Raw genomic sequence first — 19,790 nt, forward strand, 5'->3', positions numbered from 1 at the left:
AGAGCATGCTGGGACTTATAGTTTCATAAACACCTGGAGTCTTATATCTGTGTGTGACACACTTTCACTCATAAAATTCTTCATGTTGTACCAACATTTGCGGATTGGTATTATTGACTCCTTCTACTACTGTCCATCTCTGCCCTCAGTAAAGATGGCTCCCTACAACGCGGCTCCTCCCCCCTAGTAGGCGTGTCTAGCTAGTTCCCGCCCGATGCGCGCTGCACTCTGGGAAGAGGTGGTGTGTAACAGCCGGCGCCATCTTGTCTTCTCCTTTGTGGCCGTTCTCCGTATCAGCTCCCTGTTCCCCGGTAACTTCCCCGTAACCGCCGTCCTCCCCGCACACTGTGACAGCCGGCATGGGGCGGAAGAAGAAGAAGCAGCTGAAGCCCTGGTGCTGGTATCCTTTCCTCATACTGTGACATAGAGATGGGTGGTGTAGACCGTGGTGGTGAGGCCTGATTAGGTGTGTGTGTGTATGTATGTATATATATATGTATGTATATATATATGTATGTATGTATATATATATATATATATATATATATATATATAATGTTGAGATATATGTAGAGATATGTGTGTATGTATGTATATATATATATATATATATATATATATATATAATAATGTGTGTGTGTGTGTATTTGTATAGATAAATATCTATAGTAATGCAAGTGTGTGTATAACATTTTTTTTAGTATTTGTGTGTGTGTGTGTAGTATTGTGTGTGATTTTATATATAGATATATCTATCTAGCTCCACTGTATTTATATTTACTAATCAGATTTTTGGAAATTTCTTGGACCAGGCCTGAAATAAGTGGATTTATGGTTCTCTATATCCAGCCTTTTCTTCTGTGGCCTCTGCACCTCTTGTATACTTTTCTAGTACAGTTTTATATTATGGGAATATGTGCAGCTTGCAGTTATAGTTTGTCAGCACATAGGACAGCTTTATAAATTATTTATCATTTCTTGACCTGCTGAGAGCAAATGGATTTCAAGCTGCACTGCCAGCCTCTTGATGATGGCTTTTCTTCAGGCTCCTTCCCTCTTGTAGCCTTGCCCAAAAAAAAAAGTGAGTGGTGCTTGTTCCTCCTGCTCGCACACCGCTCCCTCTGCCTTCATTTTAAGTTGGTACCAAAATTTATTTGGAAAAAAAGGCTGCATCTAACAGCCCCTAGTCGTCTGGCTTTGTGGGTTGGGGAGGTGCTGCATTGCTGCCTTTAGCAGTTGTAAGTGCGGCTTTCAGTTGTGGAAAAATTGTAGTAATTATTGTGAATGTTCTGTTGTTTTCTACAGATCTACACACTTTGTTTTTCAATGATGGTGTCATTTGAAAGTGGGGTTGGACCATATAATTTTCAAGTGTAATTGTAGAAATGTAAATTTATATATTAACAGCTGCTGTTTACAGTGGTGCAAGTGGCTGTATAGAAAATAAATGTGTTATGGTGGGTAATGCCTGTCCTCAGGACTGGTTGTGCATGATGATGCACTGTTTTAAAAATGTGTTAATGAATGCCACTGTCTCTAGTCTGTAGAATCTTTAACTGCTCACCAGGTATTGCAACAGAGATTTTGACGATGAGAAGATTCTCATCCAGCACCAGAAGGCCAAACATTTTAAGTGTCACATCTGTCATAAGAAGCTGTACACCGGTCCAGGTCTAGCCATCCATTGTATGCAGGTAAATTGTCAGGAGTAGTAAATTGCAGCGTGAGTCATTATGTTTGACACACCACCTAATGTTCTCTCACTGCAGGTACATAAAGAGACCATTGATGCTGTCCCAAATGCCATTCCTGGCAGGACAGACATTGAACTGGAAATTTATGGCATGGAAGGAATTCCTGAAAAAGATATGGATGAGAGGAGGCGGTTATTGGAGCAGAAGACGCAAGGTACTTGTGGTAAAGCCTGTGGGGAGCCCTTAGTGGATGGTCTGATTTCACGTTCTGAGTTCTCATCACATGATCTGTTATCTTTCCCCAGTAGATGGACAAAAGAAGAAACAGGATGACTCTGATTATGACGACGATGATGATTCTGGGCCATCAACTTCATTTCCGCCGCAAATGCAGCCTCAGCAGGGGTACATGCCTGCAATGGGTCAACCAGGTCTCCATAGCTTAGCAGGCGCTCCAGGCATGCCCCCAGGTAATCATCTGGTAATTGTATGATGGGAGGGTGGAATCCTTATATGGGCTAGATGTAATGCCATTGCCATTTTGTTGTCTTTCCCTTCCTGCATGTAAACCTGCGACTGGAAACCTATGTGTACATGCCATACCCATTCTTTTCAACATGCAAGTGGTACCTTTCCCATACTTGTGTATAATGTGTATGTATATAGTGCATTGTTCATCTAATATCATTTTATTCTAGGAATACCTCCATTAATGCCATCTGTGCCCCCACTGATGCCTGGAATTCCCCCAGTTATGCCAGGAATGCCCCATGGGTTAGTATGGGATAGGGAATATTTCCTGTCTGTACTCTTGTATAATACATTACCCACCTCCCTTTTGGCGTCTCCTTTCGCAATGGGATTTCCACTGATTTCTGTGACTGAAACAAATACTGTGTCCCTTTTGCCCAGTACTGCCTATCTGATCACCTAGATGGCAAAGTATGAGATAATATGGTCATTTAACAGTGAGATGTCACGTTTATTTGAGATCAATGTGCCTTTACATCCCATGTGTCCCTTCATCACCTTTGTTTTTTTTTCTCTGCGTTAGAAAGTTTAAATTATGTAAACAGCTATTGTAATTTTTCCTCACGTGTCATTTACATGTCAGTGTTTTTAATTATCTTGTCAGGATGCTGCCAATGGGTGGTATGATGCACCACCACGGGCATGGGATGCACCCTATGATGGCTGGTTTGCCTCCAGGTATGTTTAACACTTTAAAAATATTTGAACTTCTAAATGTATACTGTTTATTAGTCTTTATTTGTATAGCACCTACATATTGTGCACCTTTACAGAGAATATTTAGTTGTTCACATCTGATACTTTACCAGTGGAGCTTACAGTGTATATTCCCTTCCCCACATCCATGGGTTAATTTTGTTAGAATCCAATTAACCTACAAGTATGACTTTCGATTGTGGGAGAAAACTGGTACTTCCGGAGGACATACCAACTGCACACAGATGGGACCATCTAAATGCAACCTCTGGGCAGTTAGCTGCAGAACTGAGTAATGGCAGCATTCATCTGGAATGCTATACATTTATCATAAGTCTGCTTTTCCCTTTCTCTTCAGGTGTCCCTCCACCCGTTGGGCCACGTCCTGGTATGCCGTCAATGACACAAATTCAGTCCATCTCAGCACCAGGTGTCGGTAGACTGGCAACTCCTAGTACGTCTGCCCCCACCATGCAGTCTGTACCCAAACCACTTTTCCCCAGTGCTGGACAGGTAACAATTACACAGTTGTACAATGAGGGTTGTGGCTTGCTCTGTGCTTTGTTTTTTTTTCTTTTGTTTCCCACTAAAGGTTAATAAATTACTCAACCAAAGTCTCAAAATCCATTACCACCCCTGAGACTGTTTGTTTCTCATAGTACTTGGACAATAAATGGACAGTCATATTGGTATATCATGTATTTTGTCTTAGGCCTGTCACTTGTAGTCTGCTGTTTTGAGTGATTGTGTAGGGGCCTGGCCAGTCACTTGTAGATGGGTCTTTGTATGTGTGATGGGTTATGGACCTGGAGAGTCACTTGTAGTCTGCTCTGTGTAAGTGTGATTGTGTAGGGACTTGTCCTGTCACTTGTAGTCTCTTCACTGCTTACTCTCTTTGTGCTGCAGATGGGATCACCTGTCACAAGTTCAACTACATCGGCCTCCAATTCAGAGACCCTCTCTGCACCTGCTAAAGCTCTGTTTCCTAGTGCTGCACAAGTATGCAGGAAATTGCAGTATTTAGTATTCGCTTCACAGATTAACCCTTTGGACCCCTGCCCTAAATGTTTCAATGCAATCAGAATATGGAAATACATTAAAATAGAGGGAAACATATTTCAGTTTATGCTAACTGGTGGTCTAAAGGGTTAATGCATGCAATCATAATGCGTTCAATGAGCAGATATTGGCTTAATGCATGGATGTGTGTCTATAGTCCATTTACCATTAAATCAAAACACTAGAACATGAATACATGACTAGAATATTAATTGCATTGGAGAACACCATGGTCTGTCTTAATAGGTTCACAGTGGGGGTATGAGTCCCATTTTAATTGTAAAAGTTGCCCAGGAATTAAATTTGGTTTCAACCCCCAGTGTGAATTACATGTTTCTAGGCCAAATTCTGTAATTTGGGGTTATGTGCATGTCTTAAATTGCCACATGTCAGTCGGTGTGGGGGGTGGCCTTGTTACAGCTCTTGGTGAAGGAATGAGGGATGGTGCCCAGTAGGTGGCAGCACTGTAGTATCCCAGGCTTGGCATTGTGTCTGAGCTTGTGATGCTCTCAGGGATGTCACTCCTAAAAATCACACACACACACTGGTTTGTGTGTGTGAAGTAAAGGCCTTTTGTGTGTGTTGTGGTCTGGCTTTGCTCTTTAGTTTGTGCTTTGTTGTAGTGCAGTGTATGCATGTGTTTCACTTATAGTGACGGTGGTTTCTGTTTTTACATTTCAGGTTCCAGCAGCAGTGGCAGGACCCGTGGGAACAGACTTCAAACCCTTAAACAGCGCGCCTGTTACAACATCTGAGCCTCCTAAACCAACATTTCCCGCTTACACACAATCAACCATGTCAACCACTAGCACCACTAATAGCACTGCTGCTAAACCGTCTGCTTCCATAACAAGTAAGCCTGCTACCCTGACTACTACTAGTGCCACTAGTAAGTTGATCCATCCAGATGAGGATATATCACTGGTAAGTTCCCAGCTATTCCCTGTCTCTTGTATCGCTAACCTGCTTGTTCCTAGGATCACAAATCTGATTACTATGTAAAGTATTTAAGTGTAAATTATTTCACTACTGTTGCTAGTGTATAGATTAAAACCTTCAAAGTTTCTTTTATCTTAACTTGCCCTTGTTGTTGTGCTCTGTGCCTAGGAAGAGAAACGTGCCCAGCATCCAAAATATCAGCGTAACCTTCCACGCCCAGGCCAGGGATCCATGAGTAGCCTGGGTAATTCAGCCATGGGGCCACTAGGTGCCATGATGGCACAACAGCCTGGAATCCCGTCACAGCAGCCTGGTATAAGGCACCAGATGCCGCCTCATGGTGAGTCTTCAGCAAACTAATTGTTCCACACTGACCTGTCGCAGCTTCAGATGGAAGATCTAGTCTGGTTTTGTCCGTAACAAATTGGATGCTTCAATTTTTTTAGTATATTTTATAAAATGAAAGCAAACGTTTGCTTTCCCTGGGTTACAAGACCTTCTCCGGTTACCTATAGAACAGCTTGCAGAAATGTCCCCTTACAGCTGAATGAGGACAAAGACTTGTAGTGTAAACAGTGCTTCTTGTACGGCATGTGGATAATTTAAGAGACAAGCTTAGGTGAGATTCTACTAGTGTAAAAAGAAAGGTGAATCCTTCCAAAGCTTTGAGGTGTAATATACAGAAGTTATAACCCGATCTGTAAAATCAACTTATCAGCATAGTCCAGGCAGCAGTGGCAGCCATGTTGTAAAGAAAATGTCTGTCTATATTATATCTAACGCACCAGCTAGTGTATAGGTGATAAACACCCGTGTTGTATTTGATAATGTACTTGTGATCTCCATGTGACAAGGGCTTCTCCGGCTCTTCTCTCCCCAGGTCAGTTTGGAAACCCGCACCAAGGCATACCTGGCTTTCACCCTGGTGCAATGCCTCCCTTCGGACAAGCACCCCCTATGGTTCCACCTTACCAAGGAGGGCCCCCTCGACCTCTGATGGGGATGCGACCTCCTGTCATGTCTCAAGGTGGCCGCTACTGACCATGCTGCACTATTAATAGGTTTGGAGATTAAACCCTTTCTCACCTTGTGCTGTGTATATAGCCAAGCTCCATCTCTCCCTGCATACCAGGACCTGTTGGACATTTGTTTTACATTGGGGGAGGGATATTTTTATTTCAAGGGTTGGGGGGGAGGGAGGGGGCTGTCAGGGACATAAGATTGGGCATTTTCCTGATGTTGCAATTTATACTGTATGGCTTCTTTTCCATCTAGGTTTTTAGAAGTGGCGTATAGTAAATATGGTTCGTTTAATTGTGAAGGCGCCAAATACCACCCAAAAGGCAAGTTCTGTAACATTACTTTGCTCTTTGTAAGGTGAGGCCTTCACAGCTCCTCTGGGGCTGTTGGACTTCTGGTCCCCAACTTTGGTTGGTGAGGGCAGTAACTGTTTGTTGTATCTAGAGATGTCCTTTGACTGACCTCCATGTATTGTTCACTTGCGCATTATGTAATAAAACGAGAGAAACCCTTCTGACTTCTTATTAATTGCCAAGAATGTGGAGCGGCCTCGAGGTTTGTACAGTTGCATGTCACACAGCATTGTCCTTCCTTGATGGCTCAACAACACCATTAGAAGCCGCCTTTTATACAGTAATGAGCCAACTGCATGCGTGTTTAATTTCTCTGTAGCTAGATCTGTACTAACACACAGTTGTCTACTTCATTTAATGCTTTCCAAGCACTTCCTTTTCATACTGCATCCCCTGCTACCTACGAGTCCAGCCGGTGATCCTACTGGTGATAGCCATGTTTGTACAGGTCTAGCTACTTCGCGGTGATTGGAATAATGGCAGTAATTTGTGTACAGGGATACCGGTGATTGGGTCTGATGATTGGAGTGTGTAAGCCTGAAGAATTTGCATGTATTTCACTTTCACGTTACCTGAAACATGTTCTAAATGTAGCCTTTCTTCTCCCTATAGCACTGCCCTAGCACAGGCTGAGGCTGTCTCAGTGTTGCCCTGTTCAGTCTGAGGCAAGTGGCATTTATTTTATTCAGGGGCCCTCACAGCTTTAGCTGTTGGATATATATGTCCCCAAACTTGCAGCAAGTTTGGTGAAGGTCCCTAACATTTTCTTTAATTTAGGGCTACTGCTAGTTAAACGTTGTCTTACAGTGTTTCTAGAACTTTTCTTGCTGCACAGTTTCCTATTCTTCACTGCCACCTCAGTATTCTGCAGAAACAAAGTGTAAAATAACTGGTGGGTGTCAGGGTTTCCATGTGCAGGTCGAGTTACGTAGACAAACAATGTTCTTTCTGCTTATCTGACCTATTTAGTACTCCATTACTGTCTATGAACACAACAACCGCTTTATAATTTCATTAATCAGCTATATTCATGGAGCTCCCAATATATATATGATTTTTGTTAAGGTTTAGTATCGGTTTTAAGTAATCTATCAATGTTGTAAAATTATCTAGCTATGTTAATTTGATCAGAAATGTGTGTATTTTACGATGCATTTTTAAAGAGGCCAAGTCCTATTAAACAGATGAAGTGCGTCCGCAGTCAGTATCCATAAATATCTCAGTGTAAATATTTGCATAGTGAATCATACAGAAAAAAATATATTGAGTACAGCAGCATTTTATCAGGTGTAGACTGGCTGCTGTTTAGCAAAAAAGAGGGATAATTACAAAAGTTGGACTCCTGGGCTTGGCTCCATTCCAGGATGTCGCATTTGCCCCTTGAACATAGTTTGAAAAACAAAAGCCGATAAGCTCTAGGAGCTGGTACGGGAACACTTACCATCCCATGTGAACTTATTGTGCAGTGGGTGGCAGTTTTTCTTTTGGTGGGGTATCTGACCTCCCCAGCCATGAAATCCATAGTCAGGTTGTATGTGCTCTAGACAGTAATGTCTCCTACTGACACTGGGTATTCTGTGTTCTTGGTTACAGCCTAATGAACAGTTGCTGCTTGCAATCTTACTTTCTATGCTTCAACATGCTATTTTATAGTTATATTGTGTATATAGTTGGACTTATTGAACAGCAAACATTATCTGACCTGGACCAACTTCTCACTTTCTCTTCCTGTATCGGTTAAAGTCCATATAAAAAAAATGTGGGGCTCACCTACATAAACAGTGCTTGGCACAAGTATCTGGACCATTCCTTTAAAAAAAAAAAAAAAGCTGGGGTAATGTTCACATTGTTTCCAGAAATGTCACATACTTGTGTGTATCTAATATAATATTGAGTGTGTATGTATACACTCGCAAAATAAACCTTACAATGATTGTCCAGATTACCACACCCTCCTGGTCTCCCTTTTCCCAGTAAGTAAATTGTTCCCCTTCATCTAACCTCTTGTAGAAGCAAGGGTGATATCCCTTGTAGAAGCAAGGGTGATATCCCTTGTATCGCACAGCATGCTGGGTGCTCCAGTGATGACATCACGCTTGCATGTATGTGGTGTGTGATACTAGGAATATCCACTCCTTTGCTTGCCACCTCTGTATAAACAGGAAAAGTATTCTGATACGGGTGCACTGTGGAAACAATACTGAATCAATATTAAAATTACAGATTTTATTCAATTATCAATTTTCTATCAGAAATCCCCAATAAACTATCTAAGTTGCCTCTGTTTGAAGTAAGTGATGTAGGACCATGGAGAATGCATTACAGAAGAGGGCTGCTTTGATGAAATAAGAAGGTGGTTGGAAATAAATAATGGGAAGGGTAATGATTAGAGGACCATGGTGGGGGGAAATTACTAGTGTCAGTTGACATTATTAGGCTTATTGTTTAATAGTTGCATTTCTGACTAACTGCAATGCGGTACGTGAGTATGTATGCGAGAGAACTTGCATTACAATTTTTTTTACATTTTGGAAGTCCACGAAATGTAAACCAGCCTGACAACTTGGAAGCCACCTTAAAATATTGTTTCATACCCTGTACATCTATATTATCTACCAACTTGACATTATCCCCCACCCCCCATTTATTGTATGTAGTGGAAATTTGCTGTTGTCGTCATTCCTTGTCTTTCATTCATAACAGGAGATCTTGATCTTGTGCTCATTGATCATCTTCCATACATGTCTGTGCAGCATTAAGTTGTCTGAAGCTCCAGTTTCATACTGTACTTCAGGTTTAGTGGCCTTTTCTCAGTGTTAACACTCAATATAATACAAGAGTTTCCATGTCATGAACTTGTTTGATTTATTTGAATGAAGGTGCCTCCTTATCCCCCTCCTTAAGTGCGGTTAAAAGCAGTAATACACATTAATCACAGATTGAACTGTAGGTGTAGCAGCCCTTGTTAGAAAATGCTGGAAACACATCCTTTTGGGGGCTATCTAAGGATTGAATAACTACACCACCATAATGTGGGCAGGGATGGCAGGAACAGAGTGCTGATTACCAGCTGAAGAAGTGTGGGCGGTGTACTTGGACAGCTGCTAGACCATTCATAGCACTGAGAACTGAGCAGCTTAAAACACTGAGCATAGTGTTATACAACCAACTCAACATGTGTTTAGATGGCATATTAACTGTGTTGCCGGCCATGTACTTCTATGAGTGGCGTCAGCCTTGGCAAAATCTTAGCGCAGTCTACTGCTGAACTTACTCCGCACGCAATTTGTTCCGAGGTGGTGAGTGAGGCAAACTTTACAGCTCTACAGTGGTCTAGTCCTGGGAGGGTTTGGACTCTGACCTTTCCTCTCAGTAGGATGGACAAGTGGCTGAGAACTCTGCCATGGAGGATTCCTGGTATTCTGATAAGGACTCCTTTAGGAAACAAGAGGTTGAGGGCCCTGCAACAGACTCTTAACATTCAAGACCAGTGAGGAGCTGGTTTCTCCAGACTAATTGTTCAAAAGGAAGGAAGTCTGTTTCTTTCCCTTCATCTCCTCAACTGAATGACTTCCTTTGTGATGAGTGGACTAAACTGGAAAAGAGCTTCAAGGTCTTGCTCAGATTGCAGTACTCTATCCTTTCCCAAGAGGGGATTGTGGCAATGGGAGCCTCTGACACATGTGCTATGGAGACATCCACCTTAGAAAAAGACCACAACTCATTCTAATCAATGTAGGCGCTCTCAAATATGGCTCTGGTAGGAGATTTTAAAATCTATATCCCTACCAAAAGCATGTGGACATACAAACATTGCTAACAGGTGTATGAAATAAAGCATACAGCCATGCCATTTCCATAGTCAAACTAGTAAAATGGGTCGTACTTAAGAGTACAGTGACTAAGCGTGGCACGGTCATGCTATGCCAACTTTTCAACATGTTGGTTTGTCAAATCTTTGTCCTGCTAGAGCAGCCCCAGTCAACTAAGTGCAGTTATTGTAAAGGGGAAATTTCTAAGCAGCTACGTAGCAGTAGGCCGCATGAGCTCACAGAATGGGACTGCTGTAGGGTGTAAGAATCTGCTGTTGGGTACAACACTTACTACAGAATTCTGAACTGCCTCTTGAAGGACTGTTTGCGACCTATATGGGTTTGGTTTCCATGGCCAAAAAGCCACGCACAAACCTCAAATCACCATGCCCAAAGCCACTTATTAACTGGAGTGGTGTAAAGCTGTCTGACTTTGGACTCTAGAGCAGTGGAAACGCATACTATGGAGTGACTAATCACGCTTCTCTTTCTGTCAGTCTGTCTGCCAAATCCGGGTTTGGCAGATGCCAAGAGATGATTTACTACCCGGATGCGTATTGCTAAATATAAAGTTAGATGGAATCTCTAGACTCTCTTTCGGCCTGGCAACAGCACCAAGGGTATTCACAAAAAAATCATGGTGGCTAAGTCAGTTCTTCTGAGGTCCTGGGGTGTGACCCTTATCACTTGGATGACCTATTAATCAAGGCAAGGTCCTCTTTCACTCCGGTCCATATATGACGACTGCCTCTCTAGGTTATCATCAGCCTATTGGCTATCAGATTGATGACTTTGATTTTTCATGTGGATCTTGTGGAAGACTGCCCTCATCTTTTATTCAGTACAATTTGTGCTGTACAACTGAATGGATTTCCAGGTCAGACCTATTAAAATGGAACATGTCCAGTCAATTCATGAAGTTGTCTCCAAAGCTGCTTCTTTGGTGATCCAGGGTCGACAATCTCAACAGCAGTTGTCCTTTCACCATTTTGAACTGGATGATCATGACAGTGGATGCCAGTTTTTAGGGTTAGGGGGACTTTTGTTGTTAAGCACCTTCTGTAGGACCTGTGGTGGAGATGAATCTAAGCTCCCCGTATATATTTTTTGGAACTGAGTGGTGTTTAAATTGTATAATCGGGACACATCCTCTCCTGTGATGAAAGGCTATAAAGATTCAGTTGGACAATGCCACAATGGTAGCTCAAACCAATCATAATGAAGGCACCAAATACAGCTTGATGATGACTTCAACCTTAAGGATAATGTGATGTGTGGAGCTGAACGTTCCAGAAATCTTGATGGTATTTATACCTGGGTTGAAGAACTTGGAAGCAGATTTTCTCAGCAGACATGCCTTACATGCTGGGGAACGGTCCCTTTATCCAGAAGTGCTTCTATATATCGGCAGAGTAGGGTGAACCAGGTTGACATGATGGTATGTCTGTTGAACCGCAAAGTTGCTTGGGTACAAGGGATCCGAAGGTGCTTTTAGACTCCGTCTGTTCATTGTAGATTTAATTTAATGGGGTATTTATGTGATTCTTGTGGCACAGAGAAGCTCTTGGTACAAGGATGTTCTCGAAATGGCGGCAGACCCATCATGACAGCTTCCTCTAAAACGTGACCTGTTAACTCGTGAACCATTCAATCAAAATTGAGCTTGGTTGGTTTAATGGAATGGTTGTGTTTAAAGAAATTACCCTTAAGACGTTTTTTCTGTCAGCGTTGTGGAGACCATGCTAATGGTTAGAAATTGATCTTGGCTAGAAATAGCCATGCAGTATGGCAGATATATTTTTCTCCTTCCTTTAAATTGCCAAAGTTCCTTCTATTTTTGCAGAAGGGTATTGACACTGGTCTAAGGCTGTTCCTTATGGTTCAAATTTCAGTCCTGTCTTGGGTCTTCCTGGAGAGATTGGCACGATTACCGAAGTAGACTTCTGCAGGTAGTGCTGCATTTTCAACTTCCATTCCTCCTATAGCGATGTGTGATAAAATTGAAGTTTAATTATTAGTGTGGTCTCATTTGTGTCTCAGTAAGTGTGGACACATTCCCCCTAAACATTTTTTTTATTAAAAATATCCTCTATTGTTTTAAAAGTGTTTTGGTTCAGGGCAAGTGTGGTAACTATTTAATTCCTTATCCGTCAACAAAGGTAGTGTTGCATATGAAATGTATGTCTCTAAATGATGTCAGTGGCAAGTTTGAAATTGGTCTGTTCATACACAACATTGTCTATGCAAGGTGCGGTCATTCTATCACCAAAAAAACCCACAAAACTGTGAATTACATTATGTAAACTTATACAAAATATGGCAAATGGATGGCCAGGACAATGCCACCCGTGCCTATCATTCCAGTCACTCAGTAGTTTAGAGATTTTATTGATGAGGTGAAATATCTTTAGTTTACAAAAAAAAAAAAATTACCTTTGCTAACTTCACGTACTTTATATCTACAGAAAATGAAGAAATAGCTGCCTACATTTTGGCGTATGTCTTGGAATGAGCAAATAACATGGTTAGAATTTTACAATTCTGTTTTCAAACTTATACAAAGTGTACCTATTTGTTTAATCTTCATAAGATACATATAAATGACATCTGGACACTATAGATTGTTAGAAATTCCAGATGTGTGTCTGTACACAGGAGGAAATGTCTGTCATTAGGGGTTTGCATTAGTGAACATTGGGAGATGCATAAGATAACTAACACAAATTACTTGTCGTGCACTGCCAGCACTATTGTGTTCTTCTGCTTGCCACCCTGATAACTTTGGCTAAACTCGATTTAAGCACCTTTATAGCACACGTCAATTCATGCCAGGTTATTACAGTTGGGGAAAAGAAGTGGCAGACCCTTTTTTTTTTTTGCTTTGTCAGACTTGGATGTTTTAATAAAACAGTTGCAGCCAATAAATCCACATACTAGATCTCTCTCCACCAATAGCTGGTCAGTTTTATTGTAGTCGTTTTTGTCACTGAAGTTCTGTCTACTAATAAAAAATAAAATAAAATTGAGGGTCTTGATCTTACAGGAGGACTCTGCATGTTTCCAGCAATTGGACAGTTCTGTTTGCAAATGGAATTAGCCCAGCAGTTAACTATAGAGCACAGTATCTACGTCACATGCAGTATCTTACTATTGTCACACATCAGTAGTGTAAAAGTAACCTTTCTCACAATGGTGTATTGGTTATGAAAAGTATGGACTGACTTTAGCTATGCTGGGAGACGGTAGAGGGTACCCAATACTAATCTACTTTTGAATGCTGCATTTCTCCTTGTGTGGGCTCATCATAACCATTTTGGAAACAAAATGATTTTAAAATTGTTTACAGTTCTTCCAACTATTAAGTTTATCTAGTAACTCTATGGTGCCTGTTTCAATATGCAAATAAACCATACAATTAAATTGTTCACATGTCAACCATAATTGCAGTCTTAAGCTTGCTTCATTGTAGCTGTTAAAATATACCCCACAGTTGACAAGTCTATCAAAATTCCTCTCTGACTGACCCAATCTGCAAATCCACCAACCCTCTGGATCAACAGTTAAATCTTAATAGATTACATAAAGGCTGAAAAAAAAAAAAAAAAAAAATGAGCATATTTGTCGATCACTTAGACTCTGCCTTCTGCACTGTCTCTCTGTGATACAAGATACACACTTCACTTTTTTTAATGGTTTAAAGGTATGTGAATAGATTTATTTTACACTCCTTGTTGGGTCAGCTTTTTGGAACACATTTATATAAAAGCAGTATTGCAGACTTCTGGGATTGGGAGCAGCGAGGTGTGTGTTTCTTGTCTGTGTGTATTGCAGGTGAAGTGGGACTTGGGATAGTTTATAGGACCCTGACGTACACTGCGCCTCAGTTTAATGCCTTTTGTTTCTGTCAATTTAGCTACTTAACTGGTAGAGAAGAGTACGCACAGCACTGCCAGTACAGGTTAGTTTTAATCTGTAAGTACTCTGTGTTTGTAATTCTTTTATTTCTAACTTGCACTTGATGTGTACCTGGGGGATGATGTCAGATGGCCAAACTCTATACCAATACACTTTTATAATATTGTTCCCTGTTTATTTTTATTTTTTTAAGTATTTTGTACGTTAAGATAGACTAGTATAACTTTTAAATACTACCACTGCTTTGCTAACGTGTGCATGTTATCTGTGCTTCAGTTGTCTTATAGCATAATCTGTGCTGTGTGCCCGGCATTAAACGGTTTTTGTTCATGGAACCTCAAACAAATAACCCCCTTTTAAGCGCTTACACCACATAAATCTAGCAGCCTGGTCAAGTCTATGAAGTAACACTACACTCAAATTCAATACAAGCTTAAAAAGTTAGGAATTGACCTACGGTGCTTAAAAGAAACGTGTACACCAATACTGGTAAAGAAAAAAAACAAAAAAATTAACAACTATGACCAGTGGTAAATAAAGTCTCTATTGGAAGGATATTTTCTCGATAACTAGTATTATAGAAGAATTTTTGTAGGAGATGATCTCCTCCTTTACTGTTGTACTCGCTTGACATAAGCTGTTTCAAGACCTGCAGTGAATCCACCATGTTGTCCGGGGTCCTTTTCTTTGGTCTGTTGCTCACGATAAGCACCTCTCCCTTCGCCTCTTAAGACATTGAGTCGCACTTGAATCTTCATATTTAAAGCTTGGGAAGAAGCAAAACCAAAGGTCTGGTGCATTACCTTTTTATATTTAGCATAACAGCAACTAAAAACACATCTACAATTTCTTTAAAATTGCTTAAGCTCATCGTTGATTCTTCTGGGTGACTTAAGAATTCTGTTTGCCTGAGAAAAAAACCATATGAGTGATTCCAGGCTTATATTATGTTGTTGAGAGGTGATCTTACTACTAATATACATTACTAGTGCTTGTGGATTATACAAAAAAGTGTAAATTCTTTAATACTGTGTTTTGCACTTGGACTTATGATATGTCAAAAACTTTATATTTACTGTTAGTCATAGTTGTTCATATAACCATGTGTACACCAATATTGGTAAAGTGTCATAGGTCAATTCCTACTTTCTTTTTTAAGCTTGGTCTTTGTTCCTAGATTTAATTAAATACTTAAGCCCTGGATCTAGTTTTAAAGGATAACCTCCCTAAAATCTGACGCCTACTCCAATCAGCACCAGTTTGGTCCCACACGTCAACAACCAAGAATAGTTCAGAGTCCTCGTGAATTGCAGATCCCAGTCATGGAACCGTCTTGGCTTGTATACATTTTAGTTGGAGTTTGCTTTTAAAGATGCTATTTATAGGAAAGGACCAGGATGTCCCAGAGCCACCTGCTTTATTACAACTTGTGTTACCACCAGCTACAGAAGACTTATTTAGATGTGATACTGTGCTAAGCTTGAAGCTGGCGCCCCACAGGCCAGTCCTGGTGGTCTGCTCTCGGACTCCGTGTCCAAGTTGACCACACTTAAGTGGCCAAATTAGACACATCAGTCCATTCAACTCCTCTGACCAATCTGATCAGTTTACTGTGACCTTTATAAGTGTGTTTGGAAGATGGCCCCACACACAAGCCAATATTGATCCAATAGGTTTTGAATTGTCAGACCTCACCGTTTTCAAACCACACATGCTGCCATATTGAGTAATACTGGCTGTGGTATTGCAGTATGTGTGGCCAACATTACTGATATTGCAGCTGCTGTTATCCGTGCCATTCATCCCTTTTACAATCCATTCTGCTCCACTTTACTTCATTGTGTTACAGGGCCATGGGAAGAATTCAAAGAATACAACCAAGAAATGGTTTAGAACTACTCACATTATTTTCAAAATTCTCTCCATTTCTTAGAGATCGGTTGCAAGTGTCTTAACGTGCCACACTCACATGACATAGTTCATCCCCTGTTAGTAAAGCTGGCCACACGGTACTCTGCTCAATACTTACTGTGTTTGTGTGTTTCAAGAGACATTTATACCCAAGGTGGAAGACACCTTGACGTGTCCAGATTAACTGAGCGGTAAGTGCCGTTACTGTATGCTTGGTAAGTACCTTGCTTTATTTGTCAAATGCTTTTCTTACATGGTCCCCACACATCTATTGGGGTTTCCACAGCACTAATATTTACATGCTCTATCATGGACAGAACAGGTTGCTGTCCTTGTACATGCCCACCAGGAACATGCAGCCTGTTAAGGTTTTGGACAGCACGGCATAGTATATCCACCCTAGTTTATTGATGAGATAAGGACAACCATGCCATTCATTTTTAACTTTTTGTGTATTTTGTAGGACGGCTCTATCTGGAAACATATTGTAAACTTCTTCGGAGAAGCTGTTATCTGTAATATATGAGGCTCTTTGCAACCTGTAGAGGGTTATATTGCTTTATCAACACATTTCCATCTTCAGGCTTCATTTTAGATGCTGTTAACAAAAATATACTGATACTGTGATTTTTAAAGTAAGGACAATAGATGCAAATTGCCCTTTCAATCTATCATTTTCATATTTCTGGAATGCTGTTGAAGGTTGGCTGCTTTCTGTCTTCCTGGGCAGTGCATGGCAGTCTAATGCAGGATTGTAGTCATACCCGGCAGTGGTGGGCACTTACACTCCACATTTTCCGTAACCCACTTTTTCTATTGTCAATAAAAATATTTTCATCAAACATTGCTTTATGTCCTTAACTTTAACTAATTTGCTCTGTTGCTAATTAAACACAAAAGAAAGAATCCTGTTTGAATTTCACTTTTACTTGAGAAGCTTCTTTGAGCGTTTCTGGTGTCTGCTCTGTAACTCTTACTGCTAGGACGGTGTATCCTGATGTTCCACTATGTTTGGGAGTAAGGGCATCTTACTTTGTACATTGTTTATTTTTACAAAATTTGTTCGGGTAACATTGTTTCAAAGAAATTGGGATAAGGCCAAAATGTTTTCTTTTAAAAATAAAAACATTTCATTTTCACACAGCGGTAATTGCTTTCCTGTGCCTGCACACATAATGCAATAAAAATCTGATTTTGGTGATGTACTCATTGTATAGATCTTTTCTTGTGATAAATGGTCATGGCTGTTTATCTCTACTTACACTGTCTGCTGTAAAACAGTTGGAATAAGACTCTTGATCAATATATACCATGGTTTCTTATTTTTTGTTAACATGTACCCACCATAATGTGTGCATATGTATTCAGAGTACCCTTTGATCAGTTTATTATACCAAGCTAGTCCTCTATGCATTTAAATATTTTAAAAATAACCCTTCAAAACATTTTAGTTATATTTAACAGACTGGACTATTCAGTGAATCTGTCTGGATACACATTCAACAGCCGTAAACTCAGTGACTACTATAAGCAGCTGATGAATGGTGCAAAGTCTGCAGGGTGTCGCTGGACACTCTTTGGTAGTAATGGGTCATTTTCTTTACAAAAATCCCTGTTTTGTATTCTATGTAAAACACGAACCAGCATTCAGAGATCAGAATTCACAAGGTAAATGGATATGCTTTTGTACCAAAGTGTTTAAAAAATATAAAATGACCAGCACACTAATAGTGATGCTAAAGAACTAAACAAGTGTTTTAGACTATCTATTCAAAAATGGTTTCAACAATTCCCACAGGGGTAAGTGAGCCAAACCATTTTGCTTTTTATGTGGTTGGTTGATATCAGATTAGACAGGAAGTCATTGAAGCTCATCCCCCTTCTTCCAACAGTCATTGTCCATGATGCCATAAAGATAGGTTCAAAATAAACACATGTAAATGGCATACATTAAAAAATTTAAAATAGTATTTATATATTTGGTTAAAGCACTATATTAAACCTAATTAGATTTTGATATAAATTCTATAAACTGGCGTACCTCTGCCCCTGGGGAAAAAACGATTTCAAAACAAAATTGCACATTGTTTCTGAACTTGTATAAAATTGACCTAGTTGGTGTCTCCACCAGCAAACCAAATGATTACATTTTGGGGTATGCTTTTTGAAAGCACCATTATTCTTTGAAAGTTTTTAGCATTGTTTTTATGCAATTAATTCAATGCAGTACGTTGAACATCCCTTTAAAGAAAACTTTGCTTTTAAACCCCTCAAACTCTTTTTTGAATCCATAGAAAACAATTTAGGACTAAGATATTGGACATTTTACTGTGTGTATATGGTAACTTTTCACACAGATCTTTATCGGTAATTAGCAATAAGACACAATTAGTAGTTTGGGATTAAGACTAGAGACAGCTATTTTTCCTAACAATTACAGCGCTATCTGTTGGCAGTTAGTGTCGTTCTTACTGTTTGCTGTGTGTGGTGCAAATGAACAACAAAGTAGAAAACTTGCTTTAGATTATTATTGTTAAAGATGGTTTTACGAACTGCAGCATTATGTGGGTTTTTCACACATGGCATCTACATGTTGGCTTATGTTTCTTGACTAAATTGCAGAACAATGTGTTATTACACTGGTTATTTGTCACATGAGTTTAGCTTTAAAATTTTAGGACGTGATGTCTGATTTTGCATTTAATTAGCAATTGACTAATGAACAGGTTCAGAAATATTGCAAGGCTTTAATCAAATGTGTAAGGTCTTTCCATGTATAGGTTGATGCATCTGACTGCAAGAAGACTGCTGTGCTGCATTGAGACAAAACTTGAGCTCCTTGGTCGACAAAATCACTACTATTTTCAGGGAGCAAATTAACCTACATCCATTAATTACGGCTTATTCTAATGTGCTGTATATTTTTAAGCTGAACATTTGTAAGGTAAGAATGCCTGTTTTTTCACATTCTTAAACTGGCTGTAAAGGTGGTAGTCATGGGCGAGGACACAATAGGATCAATGAGGGCAGGCTAGATGGATTTTTATGGGCAATGTATAGCAGTTGTGCACAAATCCTGTTTAACCATGGGTTGAATGTGCTCCTGAAAGGCCTCTGCCTTCAACCTTTCTGACTACATTGTTCATTAGCCCCTTTATGCCAGGGCATACTCTGCATCTCCATCCGTGAAAGGCCAGTGCCGGCTGTGCTGTCCTGCAGCTCTTATTCTACTGGGTCATTTTTGGGTGGGAAGGAGGAGTGTAAGTCATGTGGGGACTAATAGGGCTGTCCGCGTGGGATCATTCTTTCAGAAGTCATAGTGGTCATTAATACTGCTGATGAAGACCTGTTGGGGACAGGAGCATCACCGGGCACCCTCAAGAGATGGCTCTGACTGGAAACCATTTCCTCTTTACAATTATGCACTGAACACTCTTCGGAAATAAAAATGTTGCAATGTTGATTTGAAAGCACATCCTGTTTTCTCATCCAATCTGGGGGATACCGCTGCCATGGGGTTGAAGGAGGGGACCATGGAGTTGACACTTAACTAGTTAATTTATTTAATGTAACTGACAGAACTCTACCCTTCTGCGTCCCCCTGTAGCTCCTTAGTGTTTAAGTGCCCAAGGAAGTGGGCTTATTGTGGGCCATTCCTGTTTTATTCATTTTTACTCCCATCAATGGTTCCCAGCTTCCAGATAGTGACAATTGGATGGCTCTCACGGATGGGTTAGAGTAAGAACCAGTTGAGTGAATACAATGGATTTCAACTGCTGGCTCTCTTTGCCACACTAGATGACTGGCATAGCCATTAGGCAGAGAGCACCGTGATTCAGCAATGGTGGCCGCCATCTTTG

At 40.4% G+C, this 19,790-nt stretch overlaps 1 protein-coding gene across 8 annotated transcripts; it reads left to right on the forward strand.

Moving 5' to 3' along the window:
- The first annotated feature begins 226 nt into the window (after nucleotides 1-226).
- On the forward strand, nucleotides 227-17,073 carry ZNF207 (zinc finger protein 207). 8 transcript variants are annotated; one of them, XR_012677758.1, is made up of 15 exons: nucleotides 227-400; nucleotides 1,568-1,694; nucleotides 1,770-1,908; nucleotides 2,000-2,164; nucleotides 2,393-2,468; nucleotides 2,830-2,903; nucleotides 3,280-3,434; nucleotides 3,828-3,920; nucleotides 4,662-4,904; nucleotides 5,088-5,259; nucleotides 5,800-5,980; nucleotides 6,195-6,262; nucleotides 6,905-6,957; nucleotides 12,570-12,628; nucleotides 14,018-17,073. XR_012677758.1 is itself a non-coding variant. In XM_075178092.1 (12 exons), the coding sequence occupies exons 1-11, from the start codon at nucleotides 360-362 to the stop codon at nucleotides 5,958-5,960; spliced, it is 1,446 nt and encodes a 481-aa protein (XP_075034193.1). In that variant the 5' UTR covers nucleotides 227-359; the 3' UTR covers nucleotides 5,961-5,980; nucleotides 6,195-6,452. The 8 variants fall into 8 exon arrangements, 4 of the variants coding, with proteins under 4 accessions (XP_075034193.1, XP_075034192.1, XP_075034194.1 ...); XR_012677756.1 differs by having other exon boundaries at nucleotides 5,800-6,262; XR_012677757.1 differs by lacking the exon at nucleotides 12,570-12,628 and having other exon boundaries at nucleotides 5,800-6,262.
- The last annotated feature ends 2,717 nt before the right edge of the window (nucleotides 17,074-19,790 follow it).

The sequence above is a fragment of the Mixophyes fleayi genome, chromosome 6 (assembly GCF_038048845.1).
Source record: "Mixophyes fleayi isolate aMixFle1 chromosome 6, aMixFle1.hap1, whole genome shotgun sequence".
Classification (NCBI taxonomy): Eukaryota; Metazoa; Chordata; class Amphibia; order Anura; family Limnodynastidae; genus Mixophyes; species Mixophyes fleayi.